The 12,639-nt window shown below is 54.4% G+C and overlaps 5 protein-coding genes across 5 annotated transcripts; 4 read left to right on the top strand and 1 right to left on the bottom strand.

Moving 5' to 3' along the window:
• Positions 1–1,250: 1,250 nt before the first annotated feature.
• B0T26DRAFT_404863 (uncharacterized protein) lies at positions 1,251–2,485 on the top strand. The gene is made up of 2 exons (XM_060434834.1): positions 1,251–2,372; positions 2,427–2,485. Exon 1 carries the CDS (start codon positions 1,591–1,593, stop codon positions 2,245–2,247), a length of 657 nt encoding a protein of 218 aa, XP_060292722.1. The 5' UTR covers positions 1,251–1,590; the 3' UTR covers positions 2,248–2,372; positions 2,427–2,485.
• A 184-nt stretch (positions 2,486–2,669) lies between these two features.
• Positions 2,670–4,426, bottom strand: B0T26DRAFT_678842 (Adaptor complexes medium subunit family-domain-containing protein; the record flags this gene model as incomplete). Its single annotated transcript, XM_060440281.1, has 3 exons — positions 2,670–3,843; positions 3,906–4,325; positions 4,383–4,426. The coding sequence occupies 3 exons, from the start codon at positions 4,424–4,426 to the stop codon at positions 2,670–2,672; spliced, it is 1,638 nt and encodes a 545-aa protein (XP_060292721.1).
• A 391-nt stretch (positions 4,427–4,817) lies between these two features.
• Positions 4,818–5,182, top strand: B0T26DRAFT_754628 (uncharacterized protein; the record flags this gene model as incomplete). Its single annotated transcript, XM_060445845.1, has 2 exons — positions 4,818–4,926; positions 5,001–5,182. 2 exons carry the CDS (start codon positions 4,818–4,820, stop codon positions 5,180–5,182), a joined length of 291 nt encoding a protein of 96 aa, XP_060292720.1.
• A 1,750-nt stretch (positions 5,183–6,932) lies between these two features.
• Positions 6,933–7,404, top strand: B0T26DRAFT_754627 (uncharacterized protein; the record flags this gene model as incomplete). The annotated part of the gene is made up of 2 exons (XM_060445844.1): positions 6,933–7,062; positions 7,208–7,404. The coding sequence occupies 2 exons, from the start codon at positions 6,933–6,935 to the stop codon at positions 7,402–7,404; spliced, it is 327 nt and encodes a 108-aa protein (XP_060292719.1).
• Positions 7,405–10,512: 3,108 nt separating this feature from the next.
• On the top strand, positions 10,513–12,304 carry B0T26DRAFT_653199 (hexose transporter protein; the record flags this gene model as incomplete). The annotated part of the gene is made up of 4 exons (XM_060438437.1): positions 10,513–10,636; positions 10,717–10,770; positions 10,840–11,075; positions 11,153–12,304. 4 exons carry the CDS (start codon positions 10,513–10,515, stop codon positions 12,302–12,304), a joined length of 1,566 nt encoding a protein of 521 aa, XP_060292718.1.
• Positions 12,305–12,639: the final 335 nt, after the last annotated feature.

The following is a 12,639-nucleotide window of genomic DNA, read 5'->3' as shown; positions in this document are numbered from 1 at the left end:
TGAGATGACAATGACAGTCCGGACCGGAATCCCAACGGACTGCCGGTCACGACCCATGCTCCCCCTATTGAGCCTTTTCGGACCCTCTTTCTCTTTCCGGGCTTGATTCCGCGTATTCTCATCTCTCCCTGTCTCTGTCTCTGTCTCTCGTTCGCTCGCTCGCTCGCTCGCCCTGCTGCGGCTATTTCTGCCAGTAGTGATTGAGCAATCTGTTAGCTAATATTGCTTGCTTACTTACTTGCTTTCTTTTCTTTTTTCTTCTTCTGTTTTTGAAGTGAAAAAAAACGGGGAAGTAGATCCTTACGGATTCCTTGTGCATCGAATAGGCTTCCAAGCTGTCCTCCTTCCCCGCCCGCTTCCCCGGGGCCTCCCAATTCCAATTCCAAATCACACAAATACCTTACATGTGAGTTGTGTGTTTGCTATTTTTATTGGGGAGGCGTTTTCTCGAGTGCTGGACCGGCTCCGGGACACGGTCTCGTCCTTCCGAGAAAGGCAGATCAAGACGGAAAAAATAGAAACGGGAAAGGGCGGCGAGGCGGCGGCGCAGGTGCAGGTGCAGGCCGATACGTACGCATACGTGTTCATGCGTATCTACCAATATACATGCCTGCGCACGGCACACTGTAGGGAATAACGAGGTATACTTAGTACTGTTGAAACGGGACATGGCAGGCTGTTTGTTTGCCGCAGATGCAAACAGGAAAACTAAACGCCCCAAATGCCTAGCGGCGGCTGTCGGTAACACACAGAAACAAAGGATACTGTGCGGGATGTATGTGATATCCTCCCCCAGGCTCGCCGTAGACGCGCGCGGCGGAACTCCGCGCAGAAGACTCCGTAGCCGTTCCCTTGCTGCGGCTCTCTCTCTTTCGTTGACGAATGGGGCTTGAACCCAAGACCATTGCATGTACCGGCAATAATTCCATGCCGTGGCCAATCAGCCAGTGCCGGGACGAGGAATCAAGAACAGTTGGATGGTTCCCCGTGCCCAGGGACAGACCCGTTTGTGTCGAGGGCACAACCAGAGTAGGAGCCTGGACCGGACAGCATGGGATGCCCAGATCCTCAGATAGACATCCGGAATGTCGTCTGGTCTGTCTCCTGGCTACCTGCCCCGTGTGGGGACGTCTGTGGTGGGATGATGCATCTTGTTTCGTCCGTAAATGGCTACCAGGCACCTAGGTGCATACTATACCTATTTCCGCGTTAATATTGATGTGTAATCTTCCGAGGCGGTAGCATGCTGCGTTTCGTAACCGAAAGCAAGAGACAAGACACGGGAAATGCCGTGCCCGTGCCGCAACCCACCGAGTGAAGTACAGTACTCAGGTAGGCAATTTCTTGGCGTGCGGCCGTTGACGAAAAGAACCGAGAGGCTTACCCAATCCGTCCGTTCACGTCCCCAGGTCAGCCGCACGGGACCGGGTGGCAACGTCCCCGGCGGTGGCGGCGGCGGCGGGATGAGAGCGGGGGCCGGAAGGGGGGTAGAGAGGTTGGGAGTGAGGGTGAGGGTGAAGATGAGTGAGGAGACAGAGCCGTGCCGCACCCGTCAAACCTGGTTCCTTCCGAGCTGAGAGCGCGGGATGGATGGGGGCCGGAAGGGGGGGCATACATACATACTGCAATACTGCACGCAACTCCATACTTTGCCGTGCTCGAGCACAGCGCAACGACCAAACCGGGTTGGCCAAGCAGGGCGAGGCGAGGCAGATTTTCGCTTTTCTTGCAGCCAGCCAAGGCGGTCTTCAGCTCTCCCCCGCATTGGTGCGCAATCACGTAGTAGTCGATACCGGTGGGTTGGAGCGTCGCCTCGGACATAGCCCCCAACATGGGACCAGGCCAGGCCAGCGTCATGCTGCTGACAGGATTGCGGCGGCCCAGCCCACGACGGCCCTTTCAGCATTCCCTCCCGACTTTCTTTTTTCTCCGACGGCCCATGTCATTGTTAAGCAAGCAAGCAAGCAAGCTTCTAACCCTACCTGTCTTGGCCCAAGATGCATTAAACCCCCGGCCGGGGTGTGGGGTGTGGGATGGTTATGTATCTGCCTGGCGCAGGCAGGCAGCCTCTCACCTCATTATACCCACTGGCCGTACTCCGAAGCAACTCCTCGGACTTTGACAGCTGCAACGCAATCAATCTTATGGGACGCAAACAGGGTTCGCCCGAAACCTGACGCTCCGGCCGTCTTACCTCACCGTAACCTCTCCAGGCCTCAAGAGAGGATCGGGGAAACAGAGCCATGAACCCGTGCGGCAAAGAGTGCTGAGCTAGACAATGGCCTCAACGGGACGGTGGCAGCGCAAACAACTAAGCAAGGCACCCGTATAAAACACAAGGGGCGTTCGGGACAGATGGTTGCCATGGACAAATGTGTTTCTTGTTAGCAGGGTCTGTGGTTCTGAGCTGTGGACTGAGCACGAACTCCTTTAGTGTGTTGAAACGTGATTTCATCCGTGGTCGGCAGCTTTTGGCGTCAAGTTTGTAAAGCTCGCCCGCTGAGGGATTTTGAGTAAGAGAAGTAACCCAACAAGTGCAGACACCTTTTCTGTCCTCCTTGTCCTTCACCCATTGACTGTAAGAGACTGCGGCTGTAGCCGTCCGGAAAGTTGAGACTTTGTTTTATTTGCGGTTTATTAGGGAATTCAAGCTCTCGCTCACCTCACCTTCAACACCTAATCTCGACGCCTCCCTTGCTGACTGTGAGATACTTGACTCCTTTATACGGCTTCACGGCCTCGCCGAGCCCGCGGCTCTTGCGGGGGTCGACAATGATGCTCTCCACCTTGATCCCACTTGCTAGCCATCCTTTGACGGCAAAACTGACCGAGGCCGAGCTGGGCATTAGTATCTTGTTTTGCGCGGCCCTGCGCGCATCCTTTTCGCTTTCGGCTTCGGCCGATTTCCCCGCTTCCTTCGGGGCCGAGGAACTCTGGTATGGCTCATCGTACGAGTACTCGTTCACGGCGGAGGCCGTGTTGTTGAAGCCAAAGCCCGTAGGATCAGCGCTCTCGTCTTCCTCCGCCAACTGCCCAACAACTGTGCATCTCAAGCCGAAGTACGAGGTTCCCGAGGCCAGATCCTTGCTCGGAATGCTCCACTCCAGGAACTGGTCTCCGGGGTTGTAGTTGGCGTCGCCCTTGCTGGGCCGCAGCTCGGACAGGTTCCGCACATCTGCCGGCAGGGGCACCTGCACCTTCAGGTCGTGGAGCGAGGGGGATGCTGCCGTGCCGGCCTGCGGGCCACCCAGCCCTCTGCCCCCTCCCGGGCCCGGCCTCCCTGCCTGGTGGGAGCTGCCGCCAATTGCGAATACCCTGTTGACATTGAGCCTGACCTCAAAATCCGATCCTGCTGCGCCAAGACCCGTTTTGATCTCGAGACTGATAGGGAGCTTCAGGCTGTTGGGTCCCAAACTCCCCGTCCTCCCGTCGCTCGCAGGCAGCAAGTCGACCTCGTAGCCGGCCAAGATAAACCGGCCGTCCGGGGGTATAAAGCTCAGCACACCCGGCTGCTCTCTCCATCGCGCAAGGCGCACGCAGGGGTGGAAGACGGGCAGGTCGATGATGCTGTTTAGGTTGTGCTTCCCGGACGGCCCCGTTAACGTCATGACGATATCTGGCACGCCCGACACCTTGGATGTGAAGGCTATTGTTCCGCTGGCCAGGGCCGCGAGGGGCCTGCCCGAGGGCGCGAGCGTCACGGACAGCGTCTCGACTATGTCTGCGTAGAGCTCGTTCGAGGTGTGCCTGACGTTAGCCCGCCGCCACGGCAGGGCGGGTGTGTTCTGGGGAATTAGCGACGGGGCGCTCGAGTTGTTGAAGTTGGTGCCGAATCCAGCTTTCCTGGGCACAAAGTCAGCCGGCCTCGTCCCTCCCTACTGGAGGGCAACGGGGAATGCGCTCACGTAGGTAGGCTCAGGTTTCCCAGCAGCTTCCCCATCAGGCCTTCAACCTCTATCAGGTCCCGCAGCGCGTTGGGCTCGGTGGTGTTGATGGTGCCCCCATCGCACATCTCGGTCAGGAGCTGGGCGGCGACATCGTAGTTGGCCTCGATCTTGTGGGCCAGCAGGGGCGCACCGAGAAACTCCTCGAACGAGTCGACGACGCGGTGAAGAAACTCGAGGGCAAGGAGCGGCTCGACCTCAGACGAGCTGGTCAGGAGGAAAAGCAGATTGGAGTGGGTTAGGCTGAAGACGAGCGTCGGCGGGTTGGTGTTTGCTAGGTAGATGAGGTTAGGCCGGGGCGTGGGGTGGTCGAGATAGAGGGGCAGCAGGTGCGTCGCCGACAGCGGCCGCGATGTGTACGTGTGCGACAGAACCAGGCTGCTTGCGCGGGCGTTAGCCTACATCCGTCATCATGCATTTCCTAGAGAACCTCCTTACTTTTGTTCGTCGTAAATGTGCAGCGCCTCAATGAGGCCGTTCATGGTTGAGTCTGTCGCCGGGGCTGCTTCTTGTCTGGCGCCGCGAGCCTTTTCCAAGTGCAGGGCGGTATAAGTTGGCTGACGCAATTAGGCCCGGGTTGTGTCCAACAACAGCGGGCGCTATGTCTCAGCTGACGACCCACCTAATTTCAGCGTTCCAGCCGTGTGGGCCCTGTACGTAGCTAGCAAAGCTTTGGCGGTGAATAGTGGCACAAAATCATGCGCTTGACCCTATGGCTCTTTCCGACCCGGATATCAGCCAACTTGTTGGAGCTCAAACAACGCGCCCCCACTCATCGCCAACAGAACTTTAGCGGGGGAAACATCGCTGAGTCGTCGGGGCTTCACTGCACGAAATTGTTCATCTCGTTTTCCGCTCGCAGCACATTTCACCATGGCGGGGGACCCGGTACCTTCGGTCCACTCGCTGGACAAGCCGGAAAAGCTTCAAACCCTGCTTAAGCAGGACCGGGGCGATGACTGCCTGAGCTGCAAAATCGTTGGTGAGTGTCTTTGAGCTCCTTGACAGACATTCTAAACGAACCACTGCTAAGCTCACTCTCTTGCCAAAACACAGGCGGCGGCGCCTTTCTCGGTCTTGGCGCGTACAGCTATATTTCCGGCCAAGCTCAGCTCGAGAAACAGCGGGCACTTATCCTTGCAAGCAATTCTAGGTTCGGCATGCGGAGCAGGAGTATCGCCATCACGGCAACTTCTCTTGTCTTTGTCTGGCTCGGCATCTACAGAATCGCCAAATGAGCCATTGCATGTGAATGTTGCAAGCAGAACAAAACACCCCACTCAAATCGACATTTAGCAAGCCGGCCATTACTGACGTAAAGTCGGAAGAGTTTTGCTGCGTAACCTCAGACGGCACCCGCCTAGACGCCGGCGCCTTTTTGAGACTGCGTGCTTCTAGGGTGATCTAAACGTCACTGCAAGTTGGGCAGCAGGCATCACATGAGATACTCCCAGAATTTGCGTCCATGGATTGGGCACGGTGGGGCAAGGCGGCTCATAGCGTCTTTATTGTCTCGTTCATGCGACTTGAGCATTACCGATGCCATTCTAGCTGCTCCTTAAGAGTTGTATTAATGAAGTCTTGGTGGCTACGACGCATAGCGGCTATACCTGCCAGTGGGTTCGGGTCACTTTGGAGCTGTATTGTATTATACCCGGCCCTGACGCGGCCTCTTTTAGTTGAGCATATCTGGCTTGAGAAAGAACGAGATCATCTAGCTCATGACTACCGTGCACTGCTTCACTATCGCTATATGCTAAACGAGAGAATGTAGATGGCAAGATGAGAGCCGACAACGAAAAGCCGTGAAACTAAAGCAAAGTAAGAGTTTAATAGTATTCAACCCACAAACGTAGCCCCGCCTAGAAAACCTTTGCAGACGTATTTTTAAGGAGTTAGACTTGTTAGTACGACAACGCTAGCTAAGTTCTTTCAGGCCATCATTCGGCCAATATGGACATTAGATATCACATCTACCTCCTGCCGAATACTCACACGTGGACTGCCGTATTGTTCGCCCTAGAATGTTTTCTCCGAGGGAATATATAACTGTTTCAACTCCTAATTGAATCATCTACAACTGCCCCGGCGCCTCACTTGCCATGCGCTCTAACACCTGTGCACCCAGCTGCGTACTAGTAGGGGTTGCGACAGAGTGCCACCAGGCAACAGGTACCGGTATCTGTTTCGCCGGCTGGCGTGACGGCATACCGTAGCAACTCCCGTACCTATCCACCTATATGTATTAGTTTGCGCGTTCACCCTGACGCTTATAGGCAATAGAGGGCTTCGAGAGATTTGACCGAGTGGGATATTGGCTCACACCTTCCACTGAGGCTGCGGGTTCGATTCCCAGCAGCAGACCGATCTTCCAAGGCTAAATTTCGACAGCGCTAGTCAGTTGTCGGGGCTCGACAGAAATGCGGCCACCACCCGGGGGTTGTTTTTTCTCTCTTTTTTTATTATTGCTAGATAATAAGTGAGACTAAGTGCCCGTAAGCTGGCGATTATGGCTTGTTTCTATTTCAAACTAATCTCTTCATTTCCCAAGCTACCTCGCTTTAATTACATAGGCTTATCCTCTTTTTCCCGGAGTCTCCGGGCTGCTCAAGTAAACCGGGGGTCTCTCGAACGTGCCAATGGCACCAACGGAGACATCGTGCAGGCGGATTCAAACGGGGCGGATCCCTTAGGATCTTCTCGGCAACCGCCCGGTTGCTGGAGCTGACCAACGTCGTCACTTATTATTCATCTTACCGCACGGTGTAGTAGTTTACTAAATCCGATCTGACTACGGCTGCTTATTCCACTGAGTCCACGCCCCTGGCACGCGGCCTACCCAGGGGACGTTCATCTATACACTCACTAAGCTGCCCCGTGTCTTTCGATCAACTCACATTCATGTTCACCAAACGTTCGAGCATTTCCATTTCCATTTCCATTTCTTCTCATCTTCCCTGTCTTCTAGCAAAGTAACAATCTGCGGCCATGGCATCCGCATCCGCCCCACTGTTCAAGTTCACCGTCTTCATCTACAAGAAAGATTGCGTCCCTTACGACAAGTTCGTCAAATGGGCTACGGAGGACTACCCAAGGAAGCCGGTCCCGTGTTTGCCAAGTACGGCATGGCTCAAGTGACGCAGGTACGAACCATCCCCGCCTGTCGTTTTCCATACTTGATCCCTCACAAACCTCGTCTCATCCACATTTAGACGGTGACCATCCCCGAGCTCCGCGAGCCCTTCCGCGAGCCCCTCAAACAGATGGACCGGCCCAGGTGGACCGCTTGGACTACGATATTGCCATGACCTACTACGTCGACAGCCTCGACAAGGTCAAGGCCATGACAACGAGCCTCGAGTGGGCGGAGCTCAAAACGGGCTACGCGGCCAACGGCAATGTCGACATTGGCCACTTTGTCGTTGTCCACGAGAAGATTCTGTTCAAAGACAATGCGTAGCGGGGCAGTGGTATCTTTGGCTGTCGGAATTTTTATGTGCTTTACTTTTCACTACTACCTATAATTACCTAGTCGTAGCTACGTCCAATTCCGCGACTTAGCTCTCAGGTAGGAGGGTGGGCGCTGTGTCTTGCCATTTCTCTCAAATATAGAAAATAGATCGATAGCGTACCTAGGTAGCGTAGACATACACCATCTCAAGAATACACGTATTTGGCCTTCTCGTGACCCAGTCGGCAGGGAAGGCGTCAGAACGTTGTGCTGAGGATCATCCATGATGAAGGCTGTTAAGGCGAGTAATTACACACGTAATAATGAAATGAAATCCGTTGACAAGCATTGAATAAGGGAAAGTTTATCAGGCCTTGTCACGAATTCGCGAAAACAGACAGATAGACCCATCGATTTTTCATTGGTTACTCGCTCAAACTTGGTGTGCTTGCTTCAGATTTCTTGTGGTCCCTGCCTGAGTTCAGTTGTTACGGAGCCTCTCAAAAGGCGAGAGGAGAGAGGCGAGACAAAGAGAAAAATAACAACCACGTCAAAGCGAGCAAGGGCTATTTATCGTCATATATTATCCTCCCAGAAATAGTGGATTCGCTTTTATTCCCTTCTTATCCTGTTCTTGTACCAGGTAATTACTACGCTATTGATCAGGCAGGTGACGCAATTTAGATATCAACATCTCTCTCACAATCTTCTAGAATCTAACCCGAGTCATCCATAATCATAGTTGGATTAGTTACATGACAATCACACTAGAAAGACAACGGTTAGGAGCTTCATGAGGAATGAAATCCCGGAAGCTACCTGACCGCCTACCATGCCAAGTGTTAAGAGGCTCAGTGTGGGTATGCCAAGGACGGAACAAGAAATGCTTGACAAGCGCCTTGTCAGGTTGTGTCATGCAGGCTCCCTCCTTTCGACATGCTCTACTAGAGTTTATTAGTGGAGACGAGTGTAGCCGACCGACCCGAGATATTGGCGCGGCTATTCAACTCCCGTCGTTGACTTGCAGAGCCTCAAGCTCGCTTGGGGTTGTTTTGACGTCCCCAATGTCACAGCGTGCTGCTGATGAGGTCTCGGCCGGCTTGTCATCACGTTGTAGGGTGTTATTTCAGGAGCACTGTGATTCCGAAGCGGCGGGATACCGTAGTAGGCATCTGCCATGTATATAAATGGTGGGAGAGAGACTTGGAATTTGGGGCGCGCCGTGCACCAAGGCGACCTGCCGTCTTATGTGTCACGGTGCCATTCAATGGCTGCGACGCTGGGAGGCTGGCGACAGGTAAGACCGACGACGACGACGACGACGACGACGACGAAGCAATAGCCCAACCTGTTAATACTACCTCTATTTACTCTCAGTCAGCATTTTATCATCCGCTAGGACGGGCCGGCCTAAAAATGGCTGGGCTAGCGGCCTGAGGAATTGAGGCGATGGAACATCGGGACCTGGTGGCCAATGGGAAAAGTCGTTTGCAGGCCGCCCTGGATCAGCTTTTCCAAGTCAACGCGGGGATTCCCAATTGTCAAGTGGGTATCCTAGCATCTTGCGTTCCATCCAGGCGACCCTACCTGCTTCTCCATCTCGTCTCCTCACCCCTCGTCTTTGGCTCACACTGTTCTCGGCTTATCGATGCCGCGTGACTGAGAGCCGGCTCGGGCACTCGGCGTCAAGAGAACTTGTGCGCATCACTTCTCGGCATAGAAACATCTTCCACTCCGAGAGTCTTTTTCAATCCTCGCGTTTTGATTAGTCAACTCTCGCTGTTCAAATTCAACGATCTGTAGTGAGGGGCTTATTACCGGAACCGACGCGTGCAGGCTGCCTGTCCCGCACTGTCCAAATATAGAAGGAGCGGCCTGACTTGCAGTATCACGGCATCCAAAGCTACAGTGTGGGCAGGTGTATTCTATACTACTACCTGGTATCCAATCTATTTTCTCTTTTCATTTCGCAGACGGTCCCAGGTCTTTGGTCAAGGTGTTTGGATGGAATGCAATCTAGAACCTGCAAAAGCAAGGCGAAATAGATTGTCGTATCCTACCAGGGAATCCTCCCTAAGCAGGGCAGAACCCCCGCCCCGTGAAGCCAAAAACAGTAAAGCCTAGATCTGCATATCGTTGGGATGCATGTTTGGCAGCGTGTTTGGCAGCCACGATCCATTGCCGTTCGCCCGGCAAATAGGAACCCCGCCCCGCAGCGGCAGCTTGACTGCTTCGGTTCCTCCCATGGGCGCCTTCCATGCTGACTTCCATCACCCAAATCAACCGAGCGAGCCACACCCAAACTGGCAGTGCTATCGGACCGAGGACGGCTGGTGTTAGCATGAATCCGTGTGTGTGCCTGCACCGTGCCCAGGCGGTGGCTGCCCTTTGGCAGGCCTCGCGCCAATAATGTCCCCAGTGTCGCGACGTTTCGGGCCAAGACCTGCATCCTTTCCGCTGCACCTGGGCGTTGACGAACTGCATTCGCTTCCACGATCAGACGTGGCTTCGCGCCACCTCCATCGTCGGTCCGCCCAACCGTCTGTGCCTCACGCCCTTTTGGCCCTAGTTTCCTCGCAAACATGGACGGGCTCTGGGACAGGCAGAGGCGCGCTGAGGGTCTCGCGTAAATCTGCTTGGGCTCCTGCTCTGGCATCCCGAACACGACGGGATCGACGTCCCGATAGCACACGCGAATACCCCGGTCGCTGTCCGCCACGTCCATTAAGAGATGAGCCCACCCTCCCCCGCCCATGCACGTGTCGTATCCCGCATGCCGCCCTCGAGCTTGGGGAAGCTTGTGTTGTTGGGGGAAGCTTAGTCCCGTTGTTACTACGAGTGTATCCGTAGGTACTAGACAGGGCCGGTCTGGGCCAGACAAATGATTTCCACCCCTGCTCACTCTATCCCTCTTTTCTCTCTCGCACACAGGAACACTACAGACGAGCGTGCTCTCTCCCCCATGGATCTTCTGCTTAAATACCACCTCGGGGCCCATGGCCATAGGAGACAACTCTGCTCCGCCGGGCTCCTAGGACCACGGCCACGACCAGGCCTGCAGCAGCTTTCAAGACCTATCCATTTTGATCTCGCCCATTCCCAGACAGGGCTTCCACCATGGGCAAGGACACTTTCGAGCTCGCCGGCCGCGACTGGCCCAAAGTCACTTGGTGGAAGCTGAAGAACATGCGCACCGTCTACTTGACTCTCTGGGCTGCCATGTTAACCTCAGCCACAAACGGTGAGCTGCTTGGCCACTCCTCCATGTGATGATTGCGCCAAGTGAACGAACGGCCCGTTGCTAACACGCATCTTGTCTAGGTTATGATGGGTCTCTCATGAATGGCCTCCAGGCTATCGCGGCATGGAACGAGAGTGAGAACCGCCCGTTCCTAATCCTGTCATGATATCTCTCCTCGCAATGCTCACCACACGTACCTCCAGACTTCAACAACCCTAATGGCCAAATCCTCGGTCTCATCGCTGCCTCCATGTCTATTGGCTCTCTTCTTGCAATCCCCGTCGTCCCCTATACTGCCGACATTCTGGGTCGTCGAACAGGCGTCGTGATTGGCTGTGCCATTATGATCGTCGGCGTTGCACTAATCTGCATCGGCTTTCATGTTGCTCTGTTCATCATCGGCCGCCTCATCCTGGGTTTCGGCATTGCCATTGCTCATGTAAGTTTACTCCCGCTCCCCACTTCTTTACATGCTCGCCTCTAGAATGATTGGCCACTGAACCAAGCCTTCTATAGGGGTCTGCGCCACTCCTGATTGCCGAGCTCGTCCATCCCCAGCATCGTGCCATCTATAGCACCATTTACAACACATTGTGGTATCTCGGCTCTCTGGTTGGGTCTTGGGTCGCTTTCGGCACCGACAAGCTCGATGGCCAGTGGTCTTGGCGTGTACCGTGTCTCCTGCAGGCACTCCCATCGATCGTCCAGATGATATTCATTTGGACTGTGCCCGAATCTCCCAGATGGCTTATTTCCAAGGGGAGGCATGTAAAGGCGAAGCAAATCCTCGCCAATGTTCATGCCGAGGGCAATCTCGACGACGAGCTCGTCAATGTCGAATTCAACGAAATCCAGCAGACCATTGCCTTGGAACAGGAGTACGAGAAGTCGGCATGGAGCGAACTGTGGGCTACTCCCGGCAACCGCCATCGCCTCATCATATTGGTATCCATCGGCTTCTTTTCCCAGTGGTCCGGCAACGGTATTGTCTCATACTTCCTGCCCCAGGTGCTGAAGTTGATTGGCATCACCGATTCCACTTTGGTTCTGGAGATCAACGGCTACCTGTCCATTGTCCAGCTTATCTCGGCTGTTGGAATTTGCTTCTTCGTCGACAAGATTGGCCGCCGCCCGCTCTTCATCACCTCCTGCATCGGTATGCTTGCTGCGTTCGTCTCCACGACGATTGCTCTGGCTCGGTACGATGTGGACCAGAGCTCGGCGGCTGCCAACACCGTCATCGTGTTCATCTTCGTCTACTACGTCATGTACAACCTGGGATTCTGCGGCCTCTTGGTCTCGTACTCGACCGAGATTCTGCCGTACCGGATCCGTGCCAAGGGCCTCACCGTCATGTTCTTCTGCGTCGACCTCAGCTTGTGGTTCAACCAATACGTCAACCCCATCGCCCTAGAGGCCATTGCCTGGAAGTATTACCTCGTGTATTGCGTTTGGCTTGCCTTTGAGCTGCTTGTCGTCTGGAAGTATTACATTGAGACCAAGAACACAGCCCTCGAAGAAATTGTCAAGTTCTTTGATGGTGATGCTGCGATTGTCGGTGGCGACGCTGCTACGGCCAAGGCTCGCCACTTGGCTGGTGAAGACGACGCCGACATTCCGGTAGAGGAGAAGACGGCTGCTGCGACATCGGCTGAGGTTCGTGCCTGATTTAATGGCCTACAGTACCGCCCGAGGGATGATGTCTTGGATTGTGCCTTGGTGTAGCTAGGATAATATACGATTGATGATGTTTGTCAATTCATTGAAGCCGAAATTCCCAGTTGCTTTGTGATTCCTCTTACCGCATACGTTAATACCTGGTACCTAGCTTGCTTATCGCTCAAGGAGGGACTTCCACAGTTATGTTTGTCACAAAAGCGAAATGGCTCATACCCATCACCACGTACACATTAAAAGGTTAGCACAGGCATTTGCCGCGGTACAGCAAAAAGTCAAACAACTGAACGGCACCGACGGGGTCATACCGGCCGACGACTCACGAA

The sequence above is a fragment of the Lasiosphaeria miniovina genome (genome assembly GCF_030549165.1).
Source record: "Lasiosphaeria miniovina strain SMH2392-1A chromosome Unknown B0T26scaffold_6, whole genome shotgun sequence".
In the NCBI taxonomy this organism is placed as follows: domain Eukaryota; kingdom Fungi; phylum Ascomycota; class Sordariomycetes; order Sordariales; family Lasiosphaeriaceae; genus Lasiosphaeria; species Lasiosphaeria miniovina.
The sequence above is the reverse complement of the archived record's forward strand: the minus strand, read 5'-3'. Positions and strand labels throughout refer to the sequence as shown.